This window comes from Scyliorhinus torazame, chromosome 15, assembly GCF_047496885.1.
Source record: "Scyliorhinus torazame isolate Kashiwa2021f chromosome 15, sScyTor2.1, whole genome shotgun sequence".
Taxonomy (NCBI): domain Eukaryota; kingdom Metazoa; phylum Chordata; class Chondrichthyes; order Carcharhiniformes; family Scyliorhinidae; genus Scyliorhinus; species Scyliorhinus torazame.
In genome coordinates, this window is record NC_092721.1 from 90,875,971 (window position 1) to 90,899,137 (window position 23,167).

The following is a 23,167-nucleotide window of genomic DNA, read 5'->3' on the forward strand; positions in this document are numbered from 1 at the left end:
ATTATGTTCCCCACCGATGCACTCGGCTCCAATATATATAACAATAAGTCGACCATGTACAGAGCCATCACACCCTATCTGCCATTCCCTCCCCCCACCCATACTATTCCCTGCCACAGTCCAGAACTCCTTAAAACGATGGCCAAAGGCTCTATTGCTAATGTAAATAGCAGAGGGGACGTATGACACCCCTGCCTGGTCCCCTGGTGTGGAGCAAAGTACCCTGAACTCATGTTCTGTGTGGACACTTGCCATCGGTTCCTTATATAATAGCCTTACCCACTCCGTAAATCTCAGCCCAATTCCGAATCTCTCAAGAACAGTCATCAAGTACCCCCTTTCTACTCTATCAAGCCTTCATTCTCCCCCTTCTTCCGGCGTTTTTCTTTTGGTTTTTGGGCATCCCCCTCCATCCTTGTGTCTTCCTGCACTTATTGAAGGGGCTGGGGCACTTGAAAACTGCCCCTGGAAACGGGCATAAAATTCCTAAAGATCAAGCCTCGAGCAGGAACCACCCAACGTGTGACTTCCTCCTACATGCCGCCACCGATAGTTTGTCCTGGGGCATCTCAGTCCAAATTGGCCTCCAACAACTGAAACCAACTTCCTTGGTAGTGGGTGTGACACTATCCAGTTGAGAGTTTTCCCACGGTTCCAAATGATGTCAATGTAGCTTGGGTTCCTTGATGACACACTTGGTCAAATGCTGCCTCGATGTCAGGGGCAATCACCCTCACCTCACATCCGAGTTCAGCTTTTGTGTTCATGTTTGGACAAAGGCTGTAATGAGGTCAGGAGCTGAGTGGTTCTGGCAGTACACAAACTGAGCATTGGTCATTGAGCATTGTGTAAGTGCTATTTGATAGCACTGTCGGCAACCCATTCAAGCACTATTGCTGATGGATGTAGTGTAGGCTGATGGGGCTATAAGTGGCTGGATTGAATTTGTCCTTCTTTTGTGAACAGCACATAACGCGGCACTTTTCTACATTGTCCGGTAGCTGTCACTGTTACTGATGTACTGGAATAGCGTTTTTGAGGATGGGTTGTTGTGTTTTCGGGGGTTTTACATTTACTCATAAGAATACCATAGAATTTACAGTGCAGAAGGAGGCCATTTGGCCCATCGAGTGTGCCCCGGCTCTTGGAAAGAGCACCCTACCCAATCCCACACCTCCACCCTATCCCCATAACCCAGTAACCCCACTCCACCAACATCAAGAGCAATTTTGGACACTAAGGGCAATTTTGGACACCAGGGGCAATTTAGCATGGCCAATCCACCTAACCTGCACATCTTTGGACTGTGGGAGGAAAGCGGAGCACCCGGTGAAAACCCACGCACACACGGGGAGAACGTGCAGACTCCGTTCTCCGTGCAGACACAAGTAGGCTTACATTGCATTGAAGTTACTGATAAAAGCTCCTTGCCGCCATGTACCAGTGTCTGTTCGGGTGCACGGGGGGAGAATTCAAAATATCCAAATTACCGAACAGCACATCTTTCGGGACGAGTGGGAGGCAACCGAAGCATCCGGAGGAAACCCACGCAGACACGGGGAGAGCTCAAAGTATAAACAAAGGATAACCAGGTTGCCACACCTTAAGGTACTTAACCAGTTGGAGCTTACAGAGGTGTCTAAGTGGAAGAAGAGGGAAAATCTTCCAAGTGCTCCGATGATTTCACCACGTAATCATGTGACATACTATAGAGCGAGGCATTGGTTACAATACACAACAGATTTTCTGTTTGTATAATTGCCATCACCATTCATGATTTGATGTGGCAAGACTGCAGGGCTTTGATCTGTTGACTGTGGGATTGTCTGCCCATAACATTTTGCTTAGCTTAGTTGGCTAGAATGTGATGGCAGCAGCAGTTTCATTCCCTGTTCCGGCTGTGGTAATTCATGGAATTCTTATTTTGCGCCATATTGATGTGGCGTGGTGCCCCCAAAACTATATAACCAATAGTCACTCTTTAATGGAGAATGATGCCATTGTCCTTCATGGCCTTTGGCTAATTACCATTCAACTGTCTAGCATGCTTGCGTCGTGTTCTGTGCATTCACTAAATTTGTATTTCATTTTTAGCTGCACCTGGTGTTGTTTCTGCTATGCTATCCTAAACCAGTCTTTGAACCAGGGTTAGTCACTTGGTTTGTCAGCAATGGTAGAGTGAGCTATGTGCCAGACCATAAGGTTACAACTGGTGTCAGAATATAATTTAGCTGATCGCCCACAGCCCCTAACGGATGCCTAGTTTTGAACTGCTAGACCTGTTCTAAGTCGATCCTATTTAGTATGGTGATACTGCCACGGGCTACAATGGAGGATTCCCTCAGCATGAAGATGGAACTTCATCTCCACTTCTGTGCAGGGCTCTTCCTTACCATTACTCTCATGGTAAATGATCTGTGGCAGGTAGGTTGGTAGGATGAGGTGAAGTCCCTCCTTCAGGACTTGGCAAGCTCAGTCAGCAGAGATGCTACAAAGTCAGCCTTGCTATGAGATATTGAAAGCCCCCTCACAAATTACACCTTTCTACCCTCAAATGATTCTTCCGCGTAGTGTTCAATGTGGCAAAGTACTAGCCCATTAGCTAAAGGGACGTAAAGTGCTAATCATCCTTGCCATGTTTAACCTGCTGATGTCAGAGACTTCATGGGTCCAGAGTCAAATTTCAGAACTCCCTTTGCCACTCTCTTCCAACCATATATCACAATACTAGATCTACCTTTGTGCATTTGCCCGGTCAGTGGATACGAGGCAGATCCAGGGATGGTGATGGAGGAAACGGAAACAGAAAATACTGGTCAATTTCAACAGGTCTGACAGCATGTGTGGAGAGAAAAGTGAGCGAACGTTTCGAGTCTAGATGACTCAAAGCTTTCGCAAAGAGTCATCCAGATTCGAAACGTAAGCTCCCTTCTCTCTCCACAAATGCTGTCAGACCTGCTGCAATTGGCCGGTATTTTCTGTTTTTGTTTCAGGTTCCAGCATCCGCAGTAATTTGCTTTTATCTATTATGGTGATGGAGGAGTGTGGGACTTTAGCTGTAAGGTACGATTCTGTGGGTATGACTGTCAAGATGCAGTTGGACTAGTCTGCGGGGCAGTTCTCCCAAATTTGGCATAAATCTCCAGTTGCTCGTGAGGAATACTTTGCATGGTTGACTGGGCCTGCGTATACCTTCATCGTGTCTGATGCTTAAGTCACTGCCAGATAATCCTTTGAGTTTTCTTATTAGGCTTTTTTATACTGGTTTTGATACAAGTGAGTGGCTTGCTAGGTCACTTTAGATACCCTAAGAATCAACCGCAGTGCTGTGGGTCTGAAGTCACATGTAGGTCAGACCAGGATTGACAGCAGGTTATCCGCCCTCAAGGACATTAGCAAACCTGATGGGTTTTCAGGACAGTCTGTAGTTTCACGGTCACCATTATTGATACCAGCTTTTTAATTTTGGGTTGTATTCAATTAACTGAATTGAAATTCCCCAGATTCTGTGGTAGGATTTGAATTCTTAAATCTGGATCATTGGTCCAGTCTATACATACATTCAAATTCAAATCCAATTAGTAATAACAAATTGCAGACCATCAAATTCACTTCTAAACTTGAAAATGTCCATGATTCATTCTACATTATAAAACAGGCCCCAAAATAATTCAAGGCAAATTAAAGATTAGCGACATTACACTGGAAGGACTGAGTTATAACCAATGTACCCTGTAATTCTTTTGTGGTGTGTGGCCGATTCATTTAAATGTACAGACCCTTTTTTTTGCCTTGAAGCACCAACTTGTGCATGGCCCGCGTGGAAATTTTCAGGTTGTCGCAGTGTCTCAGCATAGAAGGAAGAATGGCTAGAACAGTCCTTCAACTTCGGCGACTAGGGAATTTTCACAGTAACTTAATTGCAGAGATAATGTAAGTCTACTTGTGACAATAATAAAGATTATTATTATTATTATTATTATTATTAAGTTGGAATGCAATCAAATTTAATGGGATAAAAGTCTCGAATTGTTGGCCACAAGAGTCGCAGTGAAAATAGCAGGTGCAGCCTTAAACTGAAATTAAGCTGTGGGTTACTGGTGTGTGAACACAATGCACTCTTCCAGTTCCATTAGGGGAGGCACTAACCCATATATTTTAAACAGGTGAATGTCTCAATTAAAATAGATGAGGGGCATTTCAGACAAATGCGTGAAGCGTTCATACATCAGTAAGCTAGTGAGCACGGAGTACAATGGTTGATGTGACTTTCTCACAAAGCAATATACTGTGTTAGCTCAGTAATACAATTTAGATTAAATATTTAAGAAATGTAATCTGACCGTTCAAATATATGTAGGAGGTTAGCTTGAAACACAATGAGGAAAAACTGATGAAGGAGGAAAGATGACTCCCGTCAACTGCCGAAAACTGAGCTCAGGACAGAATCAACAAGGATGAACACATATCTGTTATATGTAGCAGTTAAATGGTTACACGAGCAAAGAATTTTGTATGTTTTCCATTAATATCTTCATAATAAACTTGAACATGAAAAAGCCCTGGCGGGAAGGATTAGGGAAAGCCCCAAGGCTTTCACACTTTGTGAGAAATAAGAGGATGATCAGAGTGAGAGTAGGGCCGATCAGGGATAGTGGAGGGAACTTGTGCCTAGAATCTGAAGAGATGGGGGGAGGCCTTAAATTAATACATTGCTTCAGTATTCACTAGAGAGAGTGACCTTGTTGCTCATGAGAACAGTGTGAACCACGTTAACAGACTCGAACAGGTTGATATTAAGAAGTAGTATGTGTTGGAAATTTTGAAAAGTATCAGGATAGATAAGCCCCCTGGGCCTGACGGGATATACCCATGGTTACTACGGGAAGCGAGGGAGGAGATTGTTGCGCCGTTGGCGATGATCTTTGCATCCTCACTCTCCACTGGAGTAGTACCAGATGATTGGAGGGAGGCGAATGTTGTTCCCCTATTCAAGAAAGGGAAGAGGGAAATCCCTGGAAATTACAGACCCATCAGTCTTACATCTGTGGTGAGCAAAATATTGGAAACGATTCTGAAAGATAGGGGGCGGGATTCTCCACTCCTGCGCCGAAGTGGCCGTGCCGTCGAGGTTCACGACGGCGCGAAACGGCCCCAGTCCCGACCGATTCAGGCCCCGACAATGGGCCAGGATCGGGGCCGCGTCATCTACTTGTCGCCCGCGTAAAAGCGGCGCCGCATAGATGACCCGGCCGGCGCCGCATAACGGGCGTCATCCGCGCATGCGTGGTTGCCGTCCTCTCTAAGTCCGCCCCACAAGAAGATGGCGGACGGATCTTGCGGGGCCGCGGAAGGAAGGAAGTCCTCCTTCAGAGAGGACGGCCCAACGATCGGTGGGCACCAATCGCGGGCCACCCCACATCTGAGGTACCCCCCTCGGGATCCCCCCTCGCCCCCCCGCAGGCCGCCCCCCCCAGCGTTCATGCACCGCTCACGACTGCAGCGATCAGGTGTGGACGGCGCCGGGGGGAACCTGCCGTTTTGGCCTGGCCGCTCGGCCCATCCGGGCCTCAGAATAGCGAGGGTGCCGGAGAATCGCAATTTTCCGTGTCTCCGGCGATTCTCTGGCCTGTGGCCCGCGAAACTCGACTGGGCCGTTCCCGCCGCTTGGGAGAATCACGGGAGGGCGTCGGACCGGCGTCCCGGGAAATTTTCGCGGCCCTGGCGATTCTCCCAACCGGCGTGGGAGTGGAGAATCGCGCCCAGGATTTATGATTATTTAGAAAAACATTGTTTGATTAAGGATAGTCAGTATGGCTTTGAGGGGCAGGTCATGCCTCACAAGCCTCATTGAATTCTTTGAGGATGTGACCAGACACATTGATGAAGGTCGGGCAGTGGATGTGGTGTATATGAATTTCAGTAAGGCATTTGATAAGGTTCCCCATGGTAGGCTCATTCAGAAAGTTAGGAGGCATGGGATAGAGGGAAATTTGGCTGTCTGGCTACAGAATTGGCTGGCCGAAAGAAGACCGAGTGGTAGTGGATGGAAAGTATTCTGCCTGGAGGTCGATGACCAGTGGTGTCCCGCAAGGATCTGATCTGGGACCTCTGCTATTTGTGGTTTTTATAAATGACTTGGATGAGGAAGTGGAAGGGTGGGTTCGTAAGTTTGCCAATGACACGAAGGTTGGTGGAGTTGTAGATAGTGTTGAGGGTTGTTGCAGGTTACAACAGGACATTGACAGTATGCAGAGCTGGGCTGAGAAGTGGCAGATGGAGTTCAACCTTGATAAATGTGAAGATTCATTTTGGGAGGTCGAATTTGAATGCTGAATACAGGGTTAAAGGCAGCATTCTTGGAGGTGTGGTGGAACAGAGAGATCTTGGGGTCCACATACATAGATCCCTAAAAGCTGCCACCCAGGTTGATAGGGTTGTTAAGAAGGCGTATGGTGTGTTGGCTTTCATTAACAGGGGGATTGGGTTTAAGAGCCGCGAGGTTTTGCTGCAGCTTTATAAAACTCTGGTTAGACCACACTTAGAATATTGTGTCCAGTTCTGGTCGCCTCATTATAGGAAGGATGTGGATGCTTTGGAGAGGGTGCAGAGGAGATTTACCAGGATGCTGCCTGGAGTGGAGGGCATGTCTTATGAAGAAAGGTTGAGGGAGCTAGGGCTTTTCTCACTGGAGCGAAGAAGGCAGAGAGGTGACTTGATAGAGGTGTACAAGGTGATGAGAGGCATGGATAGAATGGATAGCCAGAGACTTTTCCCCAGGGTGGAAATGGCTGTCACGAGGGGACATAATTTTAAGGTGATTGGAGGAAGGTATAGGGGAGATGTCAGAGGTAGGTTCTTTACACGGAGAGTGGTGTGTGTGTGGAATGCACTGCCAGCAGAGGTGGTGGAGTCAGAGTCATTAGGGATATTTAAGCGACTCTTGGACAGGCACATGGACAGCAGTAAATTTAAGGGGTGTAGGTTAGGTTGATCTTAGATTAGGATAAATGGTCGTCACAACATCGTGGGATGAAGGGCCTGTACTGTGCTGTACTGTTCTATGAACAGGAGCAATACAATTGCCAACTGTTATTTTGCAATATAAGCTGGAAATGGATAATTTTGCCAATCATATACTCTGACCCTCAGAACAAATTATTACAAACATATTGAACGTTGAACTGAGATGAGGCTCCACATTTGTCAACAAGTTATTCAAAGGGTTGTTATCAAGCGAGGAATCAGTTTCTAGATCATTCTGTTTGAAAACTCCATTGCAAACCCACCATGTCAGCTGCACATGTACATTCATGTTATAGCATAAAGTAACTAATTTCAGATGTTTAAATCTTGTTCATTCAGTTAGTTATGCTACTTCATTTAGTGACACCATCAATTTCAACCAATAAAATTGATTTGAGGTGCGATTTTTTAAAAAAAATTCCTTGAGCTGCGTTATAGTGGAATGAAAATTAAATATTTCAAAATGTCATTTGGCACCTGTGATGTCCTCTGCCATTAAACCAGATAGTGTTGAAGTGTTGGTGTAGTTTCCGAACTTTCTAATCAAGTCTCTTTCTTATTGTTTAATCCTCAAAAAAATGTCAAGCTAACGCTAAACTTGAAATAGATAGGCACTGGAGGACTGCCAGAATAAAATGAATATTCTGGGGACTCTGATCAGCTATTTCTCAAAGGGAAGATGGAGGCGGAGTGTACAGGGGCTGAATTTCTATTGTACATTTGGATCAGCCCACTGCTGCTGCAGATGGACGGCAATGCCAAGTACTTCCATCCACTTGATCATCAGGGCAACAGTACACAATGTGTGAGATCCTCCAGCCACGCTGTGCCGGAAAAGCATCTCGTTGCAGCACAGTGCGGTCGTTGAAAGCCGGGGACCCCGCTCCCAGGATCTACCCGGTTCGCAACGCCTCGCAGATTCAACGCAATCTCGCAAGACGATGCGAGATGAATCCCGCCCACAAAGGGCGGGAGCACTTTTTGGCAAATCGGCATATCAGAGCGAGGCAGTAAGGCTTACTCTAATGCGCAGATTCCCGTGGTAGCTGAGGCTTTGGGATTCAACCCCTTTTCCACAAGGCCTCGGGTGAGCGCCATTTGGTACTGGTCTAACAAACGGGGAGCAGACGGAACGGCACTCGTGGTGATCTCCAAGGGGTTCGGAGGCACCCAGGTGCATGGCCCTATGGGCAGGGCCATGCCCTGGCACTGCTGGTGCCACCTGGCATCATGGCAGTGCCACCTAGGTGCCAGACTGGCATTGCCAAGGTGCCCAGGTGACACTGTCAGCTGGCCTGGGCATTGTCAGGGTTCCAGGTTGACACGGCCAAGTGGCATTTTTACCCAGCGCAATCGGGCTGGGGTTTCCCAATGTGGGTGTTTGGGGGGGGGGGTGCACAGGGCAGGCTTCGGAGATCAGGACAGCATTGAAAAATGCCCTCCTGATCTCTAGTTACAATGGGGAGTTCCGGCGAGCGGAGCTCCCCATTGTAAAATACGGGGCAATGTGCGGCCCCGGCTATGCGTTCCCCTTTCAGGCCTCTTATTCAAAGCGAGTCGTGTTGAATAGTCATTTGTTTCTCTGCACTGCGAATGCCGGGACTTTGTTCCCTTTGGGAAGATTGCATCCAGATTGTTCCTGACACAAGAATTTGAGACAGGGAATGATTCTGCTCTACTCCAAATCCACTTGTAAAAACATTCTCCAGTGATGCTAATGCCCAAGCCTTCAGCCATTACGTTGTGGCTTTACAATACACAGATTGTCCTGCATTCAATTGTGGTCACCAAACCAAGAAAAAAAACATACAGACATTGGAGTTTTGTAGACAAGAGCAAGAACATCTCAAATTTAGACAAACAAGCCAGGAAAAATTCAGAGTTTACGGGCTGACTTTTTTCAGTCCCGCCGAGCAAAGTTGCAAAACGTGTTCTCCAAGCTCTGAGCATTCCTGCTGGAAGTGCCGTCAATGCGGCCAAGTCAACCAACCCTGCAGTGGTAAGTCGCCAATCAGGCCTACTGTTGGGTACCCCTTCACGGTATTCTGCATGCCTCAGCAGTGCCCACTGTGGTGATATGCATCACTGTCAATACACAAGGTGTTAATATAGGTACACTGCAACTAGGTAGAAACACTCTCAATTATAACGTGACTAGAGCACCAGAGACATCATGACATGCAGACATACAGCTAATGAACACATAGAATAGGACACGACCAATGGGCAGTCAAGACACCCAGAGGTGACACTACCACAAGGAGGCAACCCATATAAAAGGACAGGGCACACATGCTCTTTCTCTTTTCCACAGGCGACACTCAGAGAGAGACACAGGGGCAGATCGGAAGCATCACACCCACCGCATGGATTAGAGCAGACTGGTTAGTTAGACTGAGTTACTATAGCAAGATTAGTAGGAGAATTGTTAACTGTTCAAGCCCTCCCTTGGGCTTTCCGCTTCCAACATGTTATAACCTGGCCAAATCCTATTGGTTGGGGACTATTGGTTACCCCATGAAATATTTTGTTTATTGAAACAGTAAACATTACAGTTGTACAAGACCAAACGGTACAAACACCAATTTTGCATTGGAGAAACTGGGTACTCTTGCCTCTGTACGAACATACAAGGTGGGGGGGGGGGGGGGGGGGGGGGGGGGGGGGATATTCTGATTATTAAAACAGTAAACAACACATTTGTACAAAAACAAACAGTACAAGCACTGGAGAGACCAGATACCCTCGCCTCTGCACCAACATAAGGGGGAGGAGGGAAGAGGGGGGGGGGGAAGAGGAGTTAAGGGGGGTGGTGGGAAGGGAGGGGAAAGGGGGGTGGTGGGGAGGGAGGGGGTCCAATAGGGCACTGCCTGAACTATCGATGGAGGCAGAAAAAAAAACTCTCAATTATAACGTGACAGATTCCAGGAGACCCCAGATGGGGTGATGGGCGACACAGTGTCAGGCACAAGTGAGCCCCGCACCCCACTGCAGAAAGCCTTACGTGCACCCTCCGCTCCCGACATCGGGCAGCCTTGGGGCAATCACCCTCTGGGTCTGGCTCCTCCACCACACTGAGTGCGGCGGACGACATGGGCCCACCAACTAACCCAGGGCCTGCCTCGATCCCGCCACCAGGATCATCGACAGGTGGGATCTCCTTGGGTTCCTGATCCCGGGCCAGAGGGAGGTGATGGTGCAGATCCCTGCTCAAGCCCCAATGCCCGGTCACCGCAATGCCCCGGAAACAAGTCAGAAACAGCTCCGGGACGGTGGCGGAGGTGCTCGAAGTCAGAGGTTGGGACAGGGGGAAAGAGGGTCTTCCAAACCACTACGCGCTAAAAACCCAAGAAGCAGGGAGTTATCGCTGCCCCCGCCCCCCTGAGAAATTGAACAAGTCCGGGGTGCTAAATTGGACTGGGTGGAACGGGCCCCCTAGGATCCCATCCGACCCCGAAGCACCCTGCTGGGGGAGCCGCAACAGCTTCTGGGTTTTCCTCACTATCCCCTGGTCTCTTTTCATTTGGGGACTGGGTGTGACGTCGATGGGAATGAAACGAGGCGTCACCCACAACTCACCCGGGAAGTGGGGTGCGGGAGGGAATATTCCTCACCCCACCTGCCTCCCTGGAGTGACGCCATTTCCGGGGGAGAGTGTTGGGACAGAGCGCCCCCTGAGTTGAGGTCGCGCCCCTCACCCTGTGTAGAAATGTCATCGGGCGGGCATCCGATGATGAAATGTCACCGGGCTGGGGGTGCTGCTGGGCTGAGGCGTAACAGCTACCCGAGCCGATATCCAGGGGCACTGGATCAATCAGGGTCAGGGGGTCAGAGCGATCCAAACCTGACCGCTGTTGAACCTTCCTGTTTGTCTTCTTCTGCACCTTCTGTCCATGCGGGTGCTCCCTCACCTCCACGCCGCCAGCTGAGATCGGTGGGCTCCCCCCAACAGGGGGTTAGTTGCAAGACCAGTGGACGGAGAGGGGGCAGTGGCACCATCAGCAATTGCCTTGGTGAGTACGGCAGCCTTGGAGGTGGGGCAATGTTTTCTAACATGCCCCATCTTCTTGCGGGCATGGCACCGTACACCAACCATGGACCAGAGACGAGATAGGTTTTACCCCGTAAGGGCCCTGCCACCAGCATAAGCAGCATTACTGTCATCCCGGTCAGTGGTGAACGATGGGGGAGAAGGGGGATGGAGAGAGTAATTGAAGGGGGGGGGGGAAAGGGGTGGATGGAAAGGCACAAGATGGGGTGCAGGGAGATGGATCGGTGAGGCACAAATGGACAGGCCGGTGCCCCAAGCACGACAGGGAAAGGCTAGCAGGCTGGTCTCCCAAAAATGTCTTTGCTTCAGCAATGGGTGGATGGGGGACAGGGTCTTCAGCCTGGCAGGGGGTCCACAAACAGTCCATGGGTGTCATCCCGTCTCAGTCCAATCAGCAAATTTTTAAAAATGAAGTCCAGTTGCACCAATCTTCCTCGCCTCTTTATAATAATAATAATTTTTATTAGTGTCACAGTTGGCTTACATTAACACTGCAATGAAGTTACTGTGAAAATCCCCTGGTCGCCACACTCCAGCGCCTGTTCGGGTACTGTAAGGTACACAGAAGGAGAATTCAGAACTTCGTCCCCTTCCAGGTGTTGCAGCAGCCTCCTGTTTACTGGGAGGCCTCATGCCCTCGGGCCCTGCAGGTGAAACAAGCAGCAAACAGTCCCAGCCCCTCCCCTCCTTCTGCTGCAGGCTGTGGAAATGCAGGGAGGCCGGCCGGCAGTGTCTAAATCCAGTCTGGATCCAGACTGGGCAGGCTGGAGGCCAGGGCAGGCAAACCTTCGCCTGCAAAGATTCCTTTCCCCTTCTTGCAGCTCCCTGTAGCAATCACGCAGCTTCACATAAAACAGGCAGCAGCATATCTCTCCTTTCGTCCGTTTTCCAGTCTGTATGGAACAGCAGCTTGCAAAGTTCGAAATCCAAAGGTGAGGAGCTCACAGGACATACTCTTGAGGCGTATGAGCTCCCCCAATGAGGGGGGGGCGGGGCAATCACTAGTAGTTGCAGCTGCATAACAGAACGCCTCATCACCAGAACTTTCAAACAAGCACCAAGGCCTAGCTTGGCTGGTGGTGAGAAGGGCCCTCCCTGTCACATTCTTCATGCGCACCCGAAGGCTCTGCACCAATGCACGCTGCCCTCGGAGTGGCTGTGGGGGAAATGAGACGGTCACACACCTCCTTGTGGAATGTGCCTTTGCAAAGAAGGTCTGGAGAGAGATGCAGTGGTATTTGTCAAGGTTTATCCCGAACAGATCTGTGACACAGGACTCTGTGCTCTACGGACTGTTTCCAGGGACACACTCCGAGACAAACATCAACTGCTGCTGGAAGGTCATCAACTCGGTGAAAGACGCTCTTTGGTCTGCCCGAAACTTGCTGATCTTCCAGTGCAAAGAATTGTCCTCGACCGAGTGTTGCAGACTGGCACATTCCAAGGTCCAGGACTACGTGCTGAGGGACGCACTCAAGCTTGGGGCAGCTGCCGCCAAGGCGCAATGGGCAAAGACCACTGTGTAAGGTCTTTCCAGCAAATGTACACCGAGGGGCGGGTAACAGTGTAAACCCCCCTCGGTCTGGGCCACCAACACGCCAATGTATAAAACAAACATGACAATGTAAATATTTAAGAAGGAATTGTAATGTAAAGAGTGATATGTGTATAATAATATCAAAATTGAATGGAAGAAAGTCAAGGCAATGTGTAGCTGTGACGGAAATGTACAGTCAAGACAATTCAAAATGCTCATGATAAATTTTATGAATAAAGTATATTTTTTTGAATAAATTTTTTTTTTTTTTTTTTAAAAGCTGCATAAATGGAGCTGGTCAGTGTGGTACCAGCGAAGGAAGCAGTGGTGAGCTACTGCTGCTGTGTACACAATTTTTGCAAATTAAGTTACTTTCTGTTTGACTCTACAAACTCGTGCTGGATTCTTCGTGGCCCTCACAAAACAACATCCACCCACGATCCTTATTGGAGCTCCTTAAACAGCTTCTTAATTCCTCTGGGAAGATCGTGATCAACATCCTGCCACAGCCACTTCTGGGTTCCCTACCCGAAATTGGGGCTGATGATGAGATTGTGACCCAACCGGAAAATCTCAATCCTATAGTTGAGAATGATGGTTAAAGCAAAACTTTGTCAAAAAGTTTATAAAATTATAAATGGCACACACATTACAGGATGTCACTTCAGTTATGCCAGGGAAGTTTTAAAATCCATAAAAACAACTGGTAAAAGTTAAGGTATTTTTTATCCAGCAAATGATAAATATGTGGTATAATGTTGCAGACAAAATAATTGAGGAAAAAAAGGGACGATTTTCCTGTTCCACTCTGCCCTGAAGTTCGGTGCAACGCACCCAAAGAATGCGGAGTTCATCCAGGTCAAGAATTGCCTGGATTTACGGTCCTTGGATATTATCAGGAGCCAAAGCACACCCATCCTCCCGAGCGTGGCCTTGCGTTGAAAGAAAGGGCAGGAGTTGAAGCACAACTACAGGCCTCTCAGTCTTAAAGCTATGCACTGCGTCATTACGACTGGGACAATTCACCTGTGATGTACCGTCAATTGCCACTAGACGAGAATGGTGGAACAATCGAGGCTTTATTGAACAAGATGTTGTGTCTCCTGTAGCTGGAACCAGAATGGCTTTTATACGGTGCCTGCTGGGAGGAGCCAGCAGGCAGGGATTTACCGAAGTACCTTTAATACACAGGCAGTGCCGTAATACATACAATATACCACTAGTGGTGTTTACCACATTCACCCCCTGTTAAAGAAAGGGTCCGGCGGGGGTGACGGAAACATTACAAATTAAGTCTGTCGGGGGCTTTGACCCTCCGCCGCAATCGCCTCAGTCCTGGTGGAGATGTGGGCGCCGACCTGGTCACCTGCGACTCCGGGAGTGTATTGTCCTCGTCACCCCTGAATGGATCCAGTGGGAGGACGGATCCTGCTGGGGTGGGGACTGCGGGGAGGTTTGCTGGAGGGAGGGTGAGTGGCGCAGGGGTGAATGAGGCAACCGGGTTCGGGTTGGGGGAGGGGGGGGGGGAGGAGCGGTGTCAGGTCGGGGGTCGTGTGTGGGGACCCAGTGGGTGCCAGGTCCCAGAGGGTGACGGTGTCCTGTCGCCCGTCGGGGTGTGCCACGTGAGCGTACTGTGGGTTTGCATGCAAGAGGTGGACTTACTCGACCAGGGGGTCCGATTTATGGCTCCGCATATGCTTCCGGAGGACGGGTCCAGGAACTGTCAGCCATGTTGGGAACGAGACCCCGGAGGTGGACTTCCTGGGGAAGGCAAACACACGTTCATGAGGGGTCTCATTAATGGCGGTGCCGAGGAGCGACCGGATGGAGTGGAGCGCATCGGCGAGGACCTCCTGCCAGCGGGAGACCGGGAGATTTTTAGATCGCAGGGCCAGCAGGACGGCCTGCCAGACCATCCTATTTTCCCTCTCCACCTGCCCGTTACCCTGGGGGTTGTAGCTGGTTGTCCTGCTCGAGGCGATGCCCTTGCTGAGCAGCTCATCGCTCATGAAAGAGGATCCCCGATCGCTGTGGATGTAGGTGGGGAAACCGAACAGAGTGAAGATGCTGTGCAGGGCTTTAATTACTGTGGCAGAAGTCATGTCGGGGCATGGGATGGCAAAGGGGAACCGGGAGTACTCATCAATAACATTGAGGAAGTACACGTTGCAGTCGGTGGAGGGGAGGGGCCCTTTGATGTCCATGCTGAGGCGTTCAAAGGGGAGGGAGGTCTTCACCAGGTGTGTTCTATCAGGCCGGTAGAAGTGCGGCTTGCACTCTGCGCAGACTTGGCAGTCTCTGGTGATGGTCCTGACTTCCTCAATGGAGTAGGGCAGGTTGCGGGCCTTGACAAAATGGAAGAACTGGGTGACCCCCCGGATGGCAGAGGTCATAGTGGAGAGCCCAGAGTCAGTCTACCTGTGCGCTGGCACATGTACCGCGGGATAGGGCATCTGGGGGTTCATTGAGCTTCCCTGGGTGATACAAGATCTCATAGTTATAGGTGGAGAGCTCGATCCTCCACCTCAAGATCTCGTCATTTTTGATCTTGCCCCGCTGTGTATTATTAAACATGAAGGCAACCAACCGTTGGTCAGAGAGGAGAGTGAATCTCCTGCCGGCCAGGTAATGCCTCCAACGCCACACAGCTTCCACAATGGCTTGGGCCTCCTTCTCGACAAAGGAGTGCCGAATTTCAGAGGCATGGAGGGTGCGGCAAAAGAAAGCCACGGGCCTGCCCGCCTGGTTGAGGGTGACGGCCAGAGCTACGTCCGATGCATCGCTCTCCACTTGGAAGGGGAGGACTCGTCGAACGCGTGCATCGAGGCCTTGGCGATGTCCCTCTTGATGTGGTTGAAGGCCTGGCGGGCCTCAGCCGTCAGGGGAACAACTGTGGACATGATGAGTGGGCGGGCCTTGTCTGCATAATTAGGAACCCACTGGGCGTAATAGGAGGAAAACCCCAAGCATCGTTTCAGGGCCTTGGGGCAGTGGGAGTTCCCATGAGAGGGCGCATGCGGTCGGGGCCGGGCCCTAGGACTCCATTTTCCACTACATAGCCAAGGATGACTAAGCAGTTGGTGCGGAACACGCATTTCTCCTTATTGTAGGTGAGGTTAAGGAGTTTGGCGGTCTGGAGGAATTTTTGGAGGTTTGTGTTGTGGTCCTGCTGATCGTGGCCGCAGGTAGAGAAGTTTTGTGCCTCCTGTAGCTGGAACCAGAATGGCTGCAGCATCAGAGAGCACACAGTTTATACACCGCCTGCTGGGCGGAGCCAGCAAGCAGGGATTTACCGTCGTACCTGTAGTATACGGGCAGTGGCATAATACATACAATATACCACTAGTGGTGTTTACCACAACCTGCCAGTCTTCTCCTGCAGCCAGAAGAGCCATTTTATTTCTCGACTTTGGGAGAGAGAGAGAAACAGAGATGTTTTAGATTGATGATCTTTCATCAGCACTGGAGTTGCAATGAAAGATCATCAGCCTGGAACATTGGAGGAGAATCTTTATTGGCCTGACTGACAGGGAAAGGGTCAGTCAGAAAGTCGCAGGGAACCCACTATGTGGGATTTCCACACACACTATACAGCTTTAAAACAACAGCACATCAGGAACATCAGTGCCTGAATGGTAGCCGGGCCTCCAGCTGGGAAGTGATATCGTCAGTGACAGCGGCAACAAGAGGTAAGTCAGTGTTAGGAACTGGGGGGTGGGAACGGAGTTTGAGAATGGTGTGGTGAGGGCAGAGGTGGGGGGGGGGGGGGGGAGAAGAGGTTGGAGGTCTCCTGATGGGATTTGGGTGGTGGGGGGGGGGGGGGCGGAGTGCAGAAAGAGAAGGCGGCTGGATTCACATCAAGTCAGAAGCCCCTTTGAAACTAAAATGTGGCAATCCAATATAAACTGCTAGTTTGATACCCCACCATACTTCTTACTAATATTTGGCAGGCACATTTCACTCACAGGACTTTCGCCCCGAGACATTCATTGTACATAGCCTTTTACAATACTCACTATAAAGTAATAGAAAAATAGAACTAAAATAAAAAGTAAAGATTTGTGAATGAAGCCTTTTTTACCTTATGAAGCCACAATGGTATTCTTTCAGCATCATGCTTTGGTAAAGGCCGGTGTAGTGAGGCCCAGCAGTAGGCATCTACATAAGCTGCTTGTCGCCAAGAGAATGAACTCGGGGAAAAGCAACTAATCTGGGTACCTGTAACAGAAAAAGATGATTAAGCATAATGAAAATGATAAATTATCACGAAAACTGCAGTTTGGTGCCAAAACATGACAGAACCATGAGTCGTTGTTAGAAATTATAAATAGGACTTCCAGTGGCGGCCTTGCACTAAACGGCCGTGTACAAGGACTTTTTGCCCTCAAATCCCAGTCAGACCTTTGATTGCGATGCCGAGATCTTGATTCTCGCAGGTGACGGTGTCGGCAATATTTTGAGCAGGGTCCTGGATGCACGTGGCAGAGCAACGGAAACAAAAAGCGGCTGCAGGCAGACTTCGAGGCACTGGAAAACGTGATTAAAGGCGCGATAGTGGCGGGCCCAGAGTCGGCACAACCAGCCCAATGGTCTACTGCTCAGTTGGTTGACTTCTTAAACTGCTCAGGTCCAGAAATCTGGTAAGGGCCATTGATCCGATTAAGGTGGCAGTGGAGAGAGTTGAGCAGCGTTTAGAGGCTCAGTTTGCGCCGCCCCAGAAAATGGAAGAGTCCGTCGCTGACCATGACACCAGCTGGCCTCGGCAGAAGCAGAGCTTTCCATGATGGCTGTCAGCTTCAATCAAGTACGTGGTAAGGTGGGCATATTGGAGAATCGAGAGCTTCGAGCACATATCCGAATAGTGGGTCTGCCGGAGAGGTTGGAGGGCTCGCAACCTTCGGATTATGTGACACAGATGCTGCAGAAGCTGATAGGTGAGAAAGGTTTCAGCCCCCCCCGCCCCCGGGATTGCACACAGAGCGCTGAGAAGAAAGCCAAAAGTGGGTGAGCAACCAAGGGCGATGGTGGTGAGACTGCACCGTTTCCTGGACACGATAAAAATTCTGAGGTAGGCCAGGCGGGCGAAGAACTCGTGGGAGGGAAGTGTAATCAGAATATACCCCGATTGGGGTACGGAATTGGCTAAACGGTGCACCGGATTCAACAAAGTCAAGGTGGTCCTGTATAAGGAAGGTGTGAGATTTGGAATGTAGTGTCCGGCCCGTTTGTAGATCACCTTTGTTAAACAGGAGTGCTTTTTAGACACCGCGGAGGAGGAGGGCAAGTTTCTTTGGGACCAAAGGATTGGGAATCTGTAAATATGTTACAATGTGGTTGTTCTGTGCCATTGATGATATTGTTAGTTCGATGGCTGTGCATTTCTATATCTTTGTCATGTTCTTCTCTCTATCATTCTCCTTTCTGTTTTTCGTTTTATTGAGGTGAGTTTGATGTTCGGGGGCATGTGGAGGGTGGGATAGGGGTTATTTATTTGTGGTTTTTTTTATCAGGTTTGGGTGACATGGTGGGTTCAGGGTAGTCGCAGGCCTCGTGTGGGGGTCACTATACTGGTGAGAGAACCAGTAAACGGAAGGGATGTGGGGGGCGAGGTGGTGTGAGGGGGGCAGGGTTTTGAATATATCTGTTTGGTTTAGTTTAGAGGGGGGAGGGGATAGGGGGGCATGGGGAAGCTGATGGTGTGAGTAATGTTAGGGCATGGAGATATAGAAGTCGGTGGCAGTGGATACCTCATGGAGGCTCCCCAAAGGGCCCAACTTGACAACCTGGGGTGATTGGCTCAAGTGAAAATATGGCTGATAATTGAGTGGGGGGGATCCCCTCACTGGATTGGTCCCATGGAATGTCCGGGGCCTAAATGGACCTGTTAAAACGTCAACCATACTTGTTCATCTGAAGAACCCGAAGGCAGACTTAATGTTTCTCCTGGAATCTCAGTTAAAGGTAGCGGACCAGACAAGACTGAGAAGGGGGCGAGTTGGTCAGGTTTACCATTCAGGACTTGATATGAAGACAAGAGGGGTGGCTGTGTGAATCGGTAAAAGGGTGCCTTTCTCAATGGAGAGCCTCATTGCTGATCTGAATGTTAGATTTGTGTTGGTGAGTGGGTATTTGGAGGGCTCCCCGGTGGTATTGTGCCATGCATATGCCCCAAACTGGGATGATGTGGAATTTCTGAGGCGACTTCTGTCCCTGATCATAGATCGGGATATGCACAGATTCATCCTCGGGGAGGAGGGGGGGGGATACTTCAACCTTCAACACACTCTTGGACCCGGAGCTGGATCGCTTGAGTCCAAAATCCGGGAGGATATCGGCAATGGTTGGGGAGCTGTCGAGATTCATGCAGCTTATGGGTAGCATGGATCCATGGTGCTTTATGAGGCCGAGGACATGGGAGCTTTCTTTCTTTTCACATGTTCACAAGTGTTATTCTCGGATACATTTTTTTGTTTTAGATAAGACATTGATTCTAGAGTTGCGGGGACAGAGTACTCGACAAGCATGATGTCTGACCACCCTCCACACTGGATAGATCTGCGGGTGGAAAAGCCGTCCCCTTACAGACCCCAGTGGAGACTGGACGTTGGTCTCGTAATGGAGACTGGACGTTGGCCTTGTTGCAGATAAGGGAATACTGAGAGTTTAGAAGGGGCCATTTGTAACAATATGGATCAGAATAACAAGAGGGGAGGTCTCTGCCAGGGTGCTGAGAGAGGCACTGAAGGCTATGGTTAGGGGAGAGCTCATCTTGATCTGGGCACACAGACTAAGGGTGGAGTGAGAGGAGCAAACAGGATTGGTGGAGGCAATCTTGGATGTCGATTGCAGTTACCTTGAATCACATGACGAGGCTCCAGATGGAGTTTAATCTGGTCACTTCAGATAAGGCGGTGAGACAACTCTGCAGAGATAGGGGGTTTGTGTATGAATGCGGAGAGAAGGCTGGCAGGATGCGTGCCCACCAATTAAGGAAACAGACGGCTACTAGGGAAATAGGTAGGCTCAGGGACGAGGAGGGTGAGGTGGCAATGGACCTGGCAGGGAGCAATAAATGTTTGAGTCCTTCTATCAAAGACTATTCCAATCGGAACCGCTGCCAGGGGATGAACTGAGACAAAGGCGCTTTGATGGACTGGAGTTGCCGAGGGTGGTTCGGGCGAGGACGCAGGGGTTGGGGGCCCCAGTAGGTCTGCGGGAGGTGTTGGGATGTGTGAGTTTGATACAGCCAGGGAAGGCCCCAGGTTCGGACGGATTCCCAGCCGAATGTTTGCTGGGTCCGTTAATGGTACGATGTACAATGAAGTGCTGGAGAGGGGCTTGCTCCCCTCCATGCTGTCACAGGCTTCCATAATCCCTCACCCAAAAAAAAGGACAAAGATCCTGAACAATGTGGATCTTATCGTCTGATTTTTTACTCCTAAATGTAGATGCACGCTCCTGGCTAAGATCTTGGCTACCCGTATTGAGGGATGCGATCTGGATGTGGTTGGAGAGGACCAAACCGGGTTTTTAGCGACATATATACGGAGGCTATTAAACATAATCATGATGCCCGCAGGAGGAAGCGTGATGGAGGTTATGGTGACAATGGATGCCAAGAAGGCATTTGACGGAGTGGAATGGGTGTACTTGTTTGACAGTTTGGAGCGGTTTGGATTCAGACAGGGATTTGTGGACTGGGTTAGACTGTTGTACAAGGCCCCAAAAGCAAGCATCAAGAGGTTCTGAGTATTTCACTTTGCAATGCGAGACGAGGCAGGGGCGCCCGCTCCCTCCTCTGCTCTTCGGGTGTCTGGGGAGTGGCGGGGGAGGGGCGTGGGTGAGTGGAGCACCGGCTCACTTTGTACGCGGATGACCTCCTGTTGTACATTACTCATCCCATGGAGTCATTTGACAAGATTCTGGGGATTCTGAGTGATTTTGGCTCCTTCTCCGGATACAAAGCTCAATACGGCAAAGAACGAGATGTTTCTGATTGGCAGGAGGGGCGTTTGAGCGGGCTCCCATTTCGCTTGGCAAGAAAGAGATTTGCTATCTGGTGATCCAGGTGGCACGGGACTGGGCCCAGTTTCACAAGTTAAATCTGACAGGCTTAGTAGAGGGTATGAAAGAGGAGTTTAAAAGTTGGGATAGTTTGCCTCTATCTTTGTCCGTGAGAGTCCAGACAATAAAGCTGGTCACCCTACCGAGGTTCCTTTTTGTTCCAGAATCTCCCAATCTTTCTGTCCAAATCGTTTTTCAGAAAGGTCAATATGCTTATTCTGGGCTGTCTGTGAGCGGGGAGGGTTCCCTGTATTAAAAGAATTTATCTGGAGAGGGGTAGACGAGGGGGTGGCCTAGCTATCCCTAATTTTCAGAGTTACTATTGGGCTGCCAATATTGTCCGGAAATGGGTGTTAGATCAAGGGTCAGTGTGGTGTAGGGTGAAGGAGGCCTCATGTAGGGAGACCTCCTTAAGGGCACTGGATTCAGATCCTCTACTATTCTCACCGAGTAGGTACTCATCAAATCTAGTGGCAGTTTCCACTTTGAAGGTGTGGAATCAGTGGCAGCTACATTTCGGTTTGGTGGACATTTACAGGAAGGCCCCAATCTGTGGTAACCATAGATTTGTCCCAGCGAGATTGGATGCCAGGTTTAAGGAGTGGGACCGTTTGGGGGATCAAATGCTTCGAGGACCTGTTTCTGGGTGGGACTTTTGTCGACCTAACTGAGCTGATGGAGGCTTACCAGTTGGCCAGCAGTAAATGAGTACAGATACCTCTAGATAAGGGTCTTTTTGACTAAGGAGGTGGGTTCGTTCCCAATGTTGTCGCCCTTGGATCTACAGGACAGGCTCCTCTCCAAGGATGATATTGGGAAGGGCAAGGTCTCTAATGTGTACGCCGAGTTGGCCAGGAAGGAGGAGGTTTTGATGGTGGCAATGTGGCAAAAATGGGAGGAGGAATTGAGAGGCACGGTGCAAGGTTTGATTTGGGACGAAGTACAGCGTAGGATTAATGCATCCTCATCGTGTGCTAGACTTAGTCTTATTCAGATAAAGTTGGACATAGAGCACATATGATTCCAGCAAGGCTGAGCCGATTCTTCCCAGAATGGTTGTTCAGTGTGCACGATGTGCCAGGTCTCCTGCGAATCATGCCCACATGTTCTGGTCCTGTCCAAAATTGGTGGGGTTCTGGGAGGGAGTCATGGATGTATTGTCTCAAGTGGTGGGAATGGTGGTCACGCCTTCTCCATGGGTAGCTATTTTTGGAGTTTCTGAGGATCGGGGTGTTTTGGTGGGGAAGGAGGTCAGCTTTGTGGCTATCAACTCCCTGTTAGCCCGAAGGAGAAATTTGCTAAACTGGCGGTCCTCGGATCCACCATGTATCGGGGGTCATGGGTGCAAGACTTTGCTGAGCTTCTTCATTTGGAGATAATTAAGTTCGCCATTAAAGGTATGGATAAGGGGTTCTTCATGAGGTAGAAGCTGTTCATCCTCTTTTTCAAGAAGTATTAGTACGTCAGCAGGGAGAAGTAGGGGAGGGTGATGGGGTACAGTAACTATTGGTTATTAAAGGGTGGGGGTACTTTATTCTGTTTTTTAAAAATTATTGGGGGTGTGGCTGATGTATTTGTATATATGGCGTGTTTTTATGGGTTATATTGCATTGTTACTATTCTATGGTGGGTTCGATATTGTTTTGTTTTATTGATTGTTCCAGTTTTTGTATTTTCTTGTTATACTTCAATAAATTATCTTTTTAAAAAAAGAAATTAGAAATAGGCTTAGGATAAACATATCTTTAGTATTCAGCTTGGAAGGGATAGCAGATTAGGTTGGTGTTGTATGTTTAGTCTCTCTAGAAACAAACCGGTAGATTAGTTACTCTTTGGCTATGGTACCTAACCTGAAAGGAGAACGTGGTCTGCAATATTCAAAATGCAACTGGATAGATATTTAAAACCAATGACTACACTCCAAATGCTGCATTAGGATTTTCAGTTCACCTGGTTTAGTTAATTGCTTGCTGGGCTGCAAAAGTTGATTAGTGTGCAGAAATAAGAGCTATCACTCCACGGTTCCACAGTCCGATAAGAAATTACAATGACTGGATACATGAGGCTTATGAACAGCTCGAAGCAGAAAGGATTTAACAGGCAAATAAGAAAAAATGAGGCCTTTTCCTGCAAGCAAACCTGAAGATGAAAGATGGAATGCTATTGTCATGTCCAGTTGACTTAACGTTAAACGTGGACTGCACTCAATGTATACCTTTCTGGGACAGTCTTTTAAAAATGGATATTAATAAGGTGGCTAGATGGCTGTCAAGAGTTAGGCGATTTATGCAATTTCTGACAGACAAATTATTAACTCCTATCTGACAATGCCTCTGAAAATTTCTCAAATATAATGGGTTTCTCAAATACTAATGGGATCATCCTTATCAGCTCAATGGAAGAAATGTAACAAACTTAAATCAAACAATGACTTCCATATGTGTCGGGGTTGTGAGGATGGAATCTCAAATAAGATATTCCAGTGAGCT

At 49.0% G+C, this 23,167-nt stretch overlaps 1 protein-coding gene across 1 annotated transcript in view; it reads right to left on the minus strand.

Annotated features, from left to right (window-relative positions):
* panx1a (pannexin 1a) overlaps positions 1-23,167 on the minus strand; it is a 91,598-nt gene that overhangs the window by 63,168 nt on the left and 5,263 nt on the right. The window contains exon 2 of the mRNA XM_072476421.1: positions 16,696-16,832. Coding sequence (XP_072332522.1) covers positions 16,696-16,832 — 137 coding nt within the window. The remainder of the gene's footprint in view (positions 1-16,695; positions 16,833-23,167) is intronic.